Source organism: Hemitrygon akajei, chromosome 1, assembly GCF_048418815.1.
Source record: "Hemitrygon akajei chromosome 1, sHemAka1.3, whole genome shotgun sequence".
In the NCBI taxonomy this organism is placed as follows: domain Eukaryota; kingdom Metazoa; phylum Chordata; class Chondrichthyes; order Myliobatiformes; family Dasyatidae; genus Hemitrygon; species Hemitrygon akajei.
This window is the reverse complement of record NC_133124.1, coordinates 172,083,075-172,090,970: the sequence shown is the minus strand read 5'-3', so window position 1 is coordinate 172,090,970 and position 7,896 is coordinate 172,083,075. Positions and strand designations below refer to the sequence as shown.

The window sequence follows — 7,896 nt, the reverse complement described above, 5'->3', positions numbered from 1 at the left end:
TTGTTTTGGCATGGACTAGATGGGCCAGAGAGTCTGTTTCTGGGCTGTGCTTTTCAACGTCTCTAATCATTCCCCATTCTGATTTCAGACTTTAGAGGATAGAGGTGTATTCTTACAACCCAGTTGTGTGAGACACAGCACTTTAGTAGCAGTGAAACTGACCCATAACATTTGAAAGAACTGGAAATAGAGGTTAACAACCAATCTCATTTTGCCTTGACCCAGAGATCTGAGGAATGAATAACTTGTCAAGACATAACTGCAGTCAGCTCATCTTGCAGAAAGACATGTATGAAATTCAAGGGAAACCTCTTCAGCCACAGCCTGATGACCATTTGGAACCTATCACCACAGGGAAAGTAAGGGGTGAACAGCAGGAATGGATTTAAAAGGCACAAAAATACAACTGCAGATGCTGTGGATCAAAGAATACAAGAACTCAGCAGGTCAGGCAGCATCCGTGAGAAAAAACTCTTTTCTCATGGATGCTGCCTGACCTGCTGAGTTCTTCCAGCGTTGTGTACGTATTCATGGATTTAAAAGGATTGTTGTGGAACAGGAACACCGGCAAGGACAAGCTGAGTTGGTTCCCCATTGTACAAAGTGCATAATAAATTCACTAAGTCCCCGAGACAGAGTTTAGAACTGATTTATTTGTCACAGATCTAGAATATTAAACTCCAGTCACATTAAAGGAGAATATCAGCAGAAGAAACTCCTCCGATGTCCAGTGACCAGATGTGGCCAGGAGGCGGGATAACTAAGGAAATCCCTTCCCACAGTTTGAGCAGGTGAACAGTTTCTCCCGTGTGAATTAACTGCTGTGCCAGCTGAGCTGATTTTGATCCCTTCCCACAGTCTGAACAGGTGAACAACCTCTCCCCAGTGTGAACAGACTGGTGTATTTCTAAGTGGGATGTATGAGTGAATCCCTTCCCAGGCACAGAACATGTGAACAGCCTCTTCCCTGTGTGAATGTGATGATGTACCTTCACTTAAAATGACCAAGGAAATCCCCTTCCACATCTGAGCAGGTAAGCTGCCTAACGCCATTGTGAATTTGCTGGTGGGCCAGCAGGTCAGTTGATTGAGTGAATCCCTCCCCACAGATTGAGCAGGTGAACAGCATCTCCCTAGTGTGAACTGATTGGTGTGTTTTTAGGTGGTATGAGTGAGTGAATCCCTTCCCACAAAAGGAACAAGTGAATGGCCTCTCTCCTGTGTGAACTCGCTGGTGTCTCTGTAGGTTTGAAGAGTTAGTGAAACCCTTCCCACAGTGTGAGCAGGTGAATGGCCTCTCCCCAGTGTGAACTCGTTGATGTAATTTTAGTTGAGATGACCGAAGAAATCCCTTCCCACAGTCTGAGCAGGTGAATGGTTTCTCCCCAATGTGAACTCGCTGGTGTGCCAGTAGGTCAGATGATCGAGTGAAACCCTTTCCACAGTCTGAGCAGCTGAACGGCCACTCCCCAGTATGAAGGGACTGGTGTGCCAGTAGGTCAGATGACCGAGTAAAACCCTTACCGCATTCAGAGCAGACGTACGGCCTCTCTCCTGTGTGAACTCGCTGATGTCTCTGTAGGTGGGATGAGTTAGTGAAACCCCTCCCACAGTGTGAGCAGGTGAATGGCCTCTCCCCAGTGTGAACTCGCTGATGTAGCTTCAGTTGGGATGACCGAGGAAATCCCTTCCCACAGTCTGAACAGGTGAATGGTTTCTCCCCAGTGTGAACTCGTCGGTGTGCCAGTAGGTCAGACGACCGAGTGAATCCCATCCCACAGACTGAGCAGGTGAACGGCCACTCCCCAGTGTGAACTGACCGGTGTGCCAGTAGATCAGACGAACGAGCGAATCCCTTACCACATTCAGAGCAGATGTACGGCCTCTCTCCTGTGTGAACTCGCTTGTGCCTCTGCAGGTGGGATGAGTTAGTGAAACTCTTCCCACATTCTGAGCAGGTTACTGGCCTCTCCCCAGTGTGAACTAATTTGTGAGCTAGTAGGTGAGATGATTGTGTGAATTCCTTCCCACATTCAGAACAGGTGAACAGCCTTTTCACAGCGTGTTTACGCTGGTGTACCACTAGTTGAGATGACCAAGTGAATCCCTTCCCACAGTCTGAGCAGGTAAACGGCCTCTCTCCAGTGTGAACTAATTGGTGTACCAGTAGGTGAGATGATTGTGTGAATCCCTTCCCACATTCAGAGCAGGTGAATGGTCTCTCTCCCGTGTGAACTCGCCTGTGTAGCTTCAGCTTAGACGACCGAGTGAATCCCCTCCCACAGTCTGAGCAGGTGAACGGCCTCTCTCCTGTGTGAACTCGCTGGTGTAGCGTCAGTTGAGATGACCGAGTGAATCCTTTCCCACAGTCTGAGCAGGTGAAAGGCCTTTCCCTAGTGTGAACTCGCTGGTGTGCCAATAGGTCAGATGACTGAGTGAATCTCTTCCCACAATCTGAGCAGGTGAATGGCCTCTCTCCCGTGTGAACTCGCTGATGTATCTTCAGTTGAGATGACCGAGAAAATCCCTTTCCACAGTCTGAGCAGGTGAATGGTTTCTCTCCAGTATGAACTGACTGGTGTGCCAGAAGGTCAGACGATCGGGTGAATCCCTTCCCACAGTCTGAGCAGGTGAATGACCTCTCCGCAGTGTGAACTAACTGGTGTGCCAGTAGGTAAGAAGACCGAGTGAATCCCTTCCCACAGTCTGAACAGGTGAACGGTCTTTTTCCAGTGTGAATTGACTGGTGTGTCAGTAGGTGAGACGATCGAGTGAATCCCTTCCCACATTCAGAACAGATGAATGGCCTCTCTCCTGTGTGAACTCGTTTGTGCCTTTGTAGGTGGGATGAATGAGTGAATCCCTTCCCACATTCTGAGCAGATGAACGGCCTCTCCCCAGTGTGAACTCGCTGATGTATCTTAAGTTGAGAAGACCGAGTGAATCCCTTCCCACAGTCTGAGCAGGTGAAAGGCCTCTCTCCACTGTGAACTAACTGGTGTGCCAGTAGGTCAGATGACCGAGTGAATCCCTTCCCACAATCTGAGCAGGTGAACGGCCTCTCCCCAGTGTGAACTCGCTGATGTAACTTCAGTTGAAATGATCGAGGAAAACTTTTCCCACAGTCTGAGCAGGTAAAGGGCTTCTCCCCAGTGTGAATTCGCTGATGTTCCTTCAGTTGATATGACCAACGAAATCCTTTCCCACAGTCTGAGCAGATGAATGACATCTCCCCAGTATGAACTGACTAGTGTGCCAGTATTTCAGATAACTGAGTGAGTCCCTTCCCACAGTCTGAGTAGATGGAATGTTTAAATGAATCTCTTTCCACAGCTCTTTATCAATTCTCTGGCAAGTCAGAAAGTGAGATGTCAGATGGACTGATCCCTCGCACTGTCAATGTAGTGGAAGAATTGATCTCCAGTGAACAAATGCTGGTGGGTTGTCAGCACCCCGGTTCCTGTGGATTTCACTGAGTTACAACAGAAAACTTCATTTCAGGCACAAAGCAGTTTTCCCACTGCGATGAGATATTTCTTCACCTCCTAGGATCAATAACAAATATATCAGTTACAAAGGAAATGTCTGGCCACTCCTTAAATACCAGCACAGAGACAAATAAACTGTCATGTAGTTGTATTTGAGATTCCTGTACACAAATTCTTTGTTATTTCTAACCTGTAAAAAGGTTTACAAATGACATCAACACACATAAAATGCTGGTGGAACACAGCAGGCCAGGCAGCATCTATAGGGAGAAGCGCTGTCGACGTTTCGGGCCGAGACCCTTCGTCAGGACTAACCGAAAGGAAGGATAGTAAGAGTTTTGAAAGCAGTGGGGGGAGGGGGAAATGCGAAATGATAGGAGAAGACTGGAGGGGGTGGGATGAAGCTAAGAGCTGGAAAGGTGATTGGCGAAAGTGATACAGAGCTGGAGAAGGGAAAGGATCATGGGACGGGAGGCCTCGGGAGAAAGAAAGGGGGGGGGAGCACCAGAGGGAGATGGAGATCAGGCAAATAACTAAATATGTCAGGGATGGGGTAAGAAGGGGAGGAGGGGCATTAACGGAAGTTAGAGAAGTCAATGTTCATGGCATCAGGTTGGAGGCTACCCAGCCGGTATATAAGGTGTTATTCCTCCAACCTGAGTTTGGATTCATTTTGACAATAGAGGAAGCCATGGATAGACATATCAGAATGGGAATGGGACGTGGAATTAAAATGTGTGGCCACTGGGAGATCCTGCTTTCTCTGGCGGACAGAGCGTAGGTGTTCCGCGAAACGGTCTCCCAGTCTGCGTCGGGTCTCACCAATATATAAAAGGCCACACCGGGAGCACCGGACACAGTATACCACACCAGCCGACTCACAGGTGAAGTGTCACCTCACCTGGAAGGACTGTCTGGGGCCCTGAATGGTGATGAGGGAGGAAGTGTAAGGGCAGGTGTAGCACTTGTTCCGTTTACAAGGATAAGTGCCAGGAGGGAGATCGGTGGGAAGGGATGGGGGGGGGGGGATGAGTCGACAAGGGATCCCTGCGAAAAGCAAAAAGGGGGGGAGGGAAAAATGTGTTTGGTAGTGGGATCCCGTTGGAGGTGGCGGAAGTTACGGAGTTACCTACGCTCGGTCTGCCAGAGAAAGCAGGATCTCCCAGTGGCCACACATTTTAATTCCACGTCCCATTCCCTTTCTGATATGTCTATCCATGGCCTCCTCTATTGTCAAAATGAATCCAAACTCAGGTTGGAGGAACAACACCTTATATACCAGCTGGGTAGCCTCCAACCTGATGGCATGAACATTGACTTCTCTAACTTCCGTTAATGCCCCTCCTCCCCTTCTTACCCCATCCCTGACATATTTAGTTGTTTGCCTGTTCTCCATCTCCCTCTGGTGCTCCCCCCCTCCTTTCTTTCTCCTGAGGCCTCCCATCCCATGATCCTTTCCCTTCTCCAGCTCTGTATCACTTTCGCCAATCACCTTTCCAGCTCTTAGCTTCATCCCACCCCCTCCGGTCTTCTCCTATCATTTCGCATTTCCCCCTCCCCCCACTACTTTAAAATCTCTTACTATCTTTCCTTTCGGTTAGTCCTTACGAAGGGTCTCGGCCCGAAACGTCGACAGCGCTTCTCCCCATAGATGCTGCCTGGCCTGCTCTGTTCCACCAGCATTTTGAGTGTGTTGCTGTTTGAATTTCCAGCATCTGCAGATTTCCTCGTGTTTACAAACTACATCAATGGGTCAAGGACATTTCAGATAATTTTAGTCTCAGTGCTGAGCTCTGACATCTGTTACAGTGAGTTTCAACAAATCATCCTCTAACTGGGCATGGATCGGACTGACGACCACATTCTCTGCCTGTCTTCCTCTCTGTATTGGAATGGACCATTTCTGCCTGCTTCAGTTTGTGACTTGGCTCACTTGACTTTCTCCACTAGTATTATTTTAAGTTCAGGTCATGTCCCACGAGCTGCAAAGACATGGCTGCTCCTGGAGGTTTTCTCATTACTCTTGAACCCCCCCCCCCCCACCCCCAACCAGTAGTGACAGTAGTGAACTCATCAATAGCAATGCTAAAAAATATGACGGGGAGGGCAATATTTCTCATGCGAGTGTGGCACTTTAGTGATGTGAAATCTACAGATCACTTGTTACCCCGAACAAAGGTATTTATGTAATATCATTATGTACCCAGGGAGAACGGGTCAAACATGTTCACACTGGAAGAAAGGTTCAGAAGGGGAGGAGGTAGAACAAAGGTGATCATCTCAAGAATTAAAGCTGGAGGGATTTTGTTATTTTTTTCCCGAGTTCCTAACTCTTGGATTTAGATAGCTGCAGATTGGGAGCCTCTGGGCGGTCGATCCTCTGCCTGCGGTTCCTTACGCGCCCCGCACACCGGCGGGGAAAACGGTGAAAGTGTCACCCATTTTTCCTTTGTACTCGCCGGAATCCGGCACGCTCCGCGATGCACATGCGCCACCCAAATGGCGCAAGCAACCTCGCTCACCAGCGAAGGATCCTGAGAGCTCGGGTGGGGATCGTGGGGCCGAGAGAGGGGAAAGAGTGCAGGGCCACGCTGCGTCCAGGCTCACGGTAATTGTCACTAAGCCGGAGCGCGGAAAGCGGTGCCGATTAAAACCCCCACCCCGGGTACCGCTCCTACCTGCTGTCGGTTCTCCGATTCCTTTTGTCCACTTAGCGAATGCGCAGTACTGCGAACTGGCTGCACTGTTACGCCTGCGCATTTGGTCGGTAGGTCACTAAAGCCGAATTCCTATGCGCGAAGGTTTCTGGGTAAAGCAAGGCGCCATTAAAGCACCGCAAGATGCTGGAGGAACTCAGCATGCCAGGCAGCATTCATGGAAAAGAGTAAACAGTTAACGTTTTGGGCCGAGACCCTTATTTAGTAATGGTACCATTAAAAACGTTCGCAAGCACCGATTCCATGCTACATCCCTCAAAAATAATGTTTTTATGTCGAAAACTCAGCGGCTACTTTAACGCAGCAGTCCTCTAGATACAATATACTCAATATCGTGTATCAGATGTTAAAATTCCAACGCAGAGAAAAAACGCACATGATACTGCAGATGCTGAAAGTATAGACACACACAAAGTGCGGGAGGAACTCAGCAGGTCAGGCAGCATCAAAGCAGAGGAATAAATAGTCTAGAGATGATGAAGACTCTCAGCAAGAAACGTCGATTGTTTGTTCCTCTCCATAGTTGCTGCCTAACCGCTGAGTTTCTCCAGCATTTTGCAGAATAAACGACATTTTTTCAGTCAATCGGTCTCTAAATGTTGCTTACCTTTCATTTGTAGCCACATCCTCTTTGTCTGATTCCCTTCTCCATCCCATAGACTATAGCCCTACCACGTTCTAGAGCCCCAAGGCCCTGATTTGTGCTGGATCTCTTTGGTTTCAGATCCTATTCCATCAAAAATTTACCCACCATTCTGCTGTCAGACTTTCAAGGAGAGTGGTTGTGTGAGGCACAGCTCTTTGAAATCAGTGAAAATGACCCAAAATGTTGAAAAGAGCAGAGAAGAATGACTTTAGGTAGCCACAACATTCTTCTCTGGCCTGAGGAACAAGGAATACTTGGTACCAAACCCCAGTGTATGCATCTTCTGCTGCAGTCTGCAGAAATTTATTCAGGAAATTCAAGGTAAATGTGGAAGAAAATATCTAGGATATGGTTAAAAGAGCTGTGTCTATTGCTAAAGTTTAGTGTCCTTGAGAACATTCTGTGTTTTTCAAATTAAAGTTCCTAATCTACATAACTAAGATAATATTTCTGGCCAAAATCCCTCATTAAAGTGATAACATGGCTTCACAAATGCAATGAGTGTAGACAAAAAAAAAGTCATGATAAAAAGCAACACACACAGAATGCTGGAGGAACTCAGAAGGCCAGGCTACCTCCACCTTCTTATTCTGACTCTTCAGCTTTTTCAGTCCAGTCGTGATGAAGAGTCTCAGCCCAATATGTCGACTGTACTATTTTCTAGAGATGCTGCCTGGCCTCCTGAGTTCCTCCAGCATTTTGTTTATGTTGCTAGGATTTCTGGCAACTGCAGATTGTTTCTTGTTCATGAAAGATGTCATTATGAACTAACTCCTTTGTTCTGCTAAGTTCACACATGACTGCTACTAAATATAAAGACAAACTTTTCCCTTGTACTTCAGAGTTCCAATCTGAGTTGTGAGCTCTCAATGCTAAGATAAAAGATTTGGCACTTGAAGTCAGCTAATGAGCTTTACTTTAAAAATTCTCTGACAGTAAACCTCTTCACTAACAGCATGATGACCAGTGGTAACCTGTCATCACAGGGACAGCGAGAGGTGAATGCAGTGATGGATTTAAAAAACACTGACATAAAACTGATGTG

At 47.4% G+C, this 7,896-nt stretch overlaps 1 protein-coding gene across 1 annotated transcript; it reads right to left on the bottom strand.

Moving 5' to 3' along the window:
• Positions 1–633: 633 nt before the first annotated feature.
• On the bottom strand, positions 634–6,214 carry LOC140732353 (uncharacterized). Its single transcript, XM_073054873.1, has 2 exons — positions 6,167–6,214; positions 634–3,545 (listed from the first exon to the last, which is right to left on the bottom strand). The coding sequence occupies exon 2, from the start codon at positions 3,227–3,229 to the stop codon at positions 992–994; it is 2,238 nt and encodes a 745-aa protein (XP_072910974.1). The 5' UTR covers positions 3,230–3,545; positions 6,167–6,214; the 3' UTR covers positions 634–991.
• Positions 6,215–7,896: the final 1,682 nt, after the last annotated feature.

What these genes read in the sequence shown, in the direction of transcription:
- LOC140732353 (XM_073054873.1), bottom strand. Translation starts at nt 3,229, where the DNA reads ATGTCATTCATCTGCTCAGACTGTGGGAAAGGATTTCGTTGGTCATAT.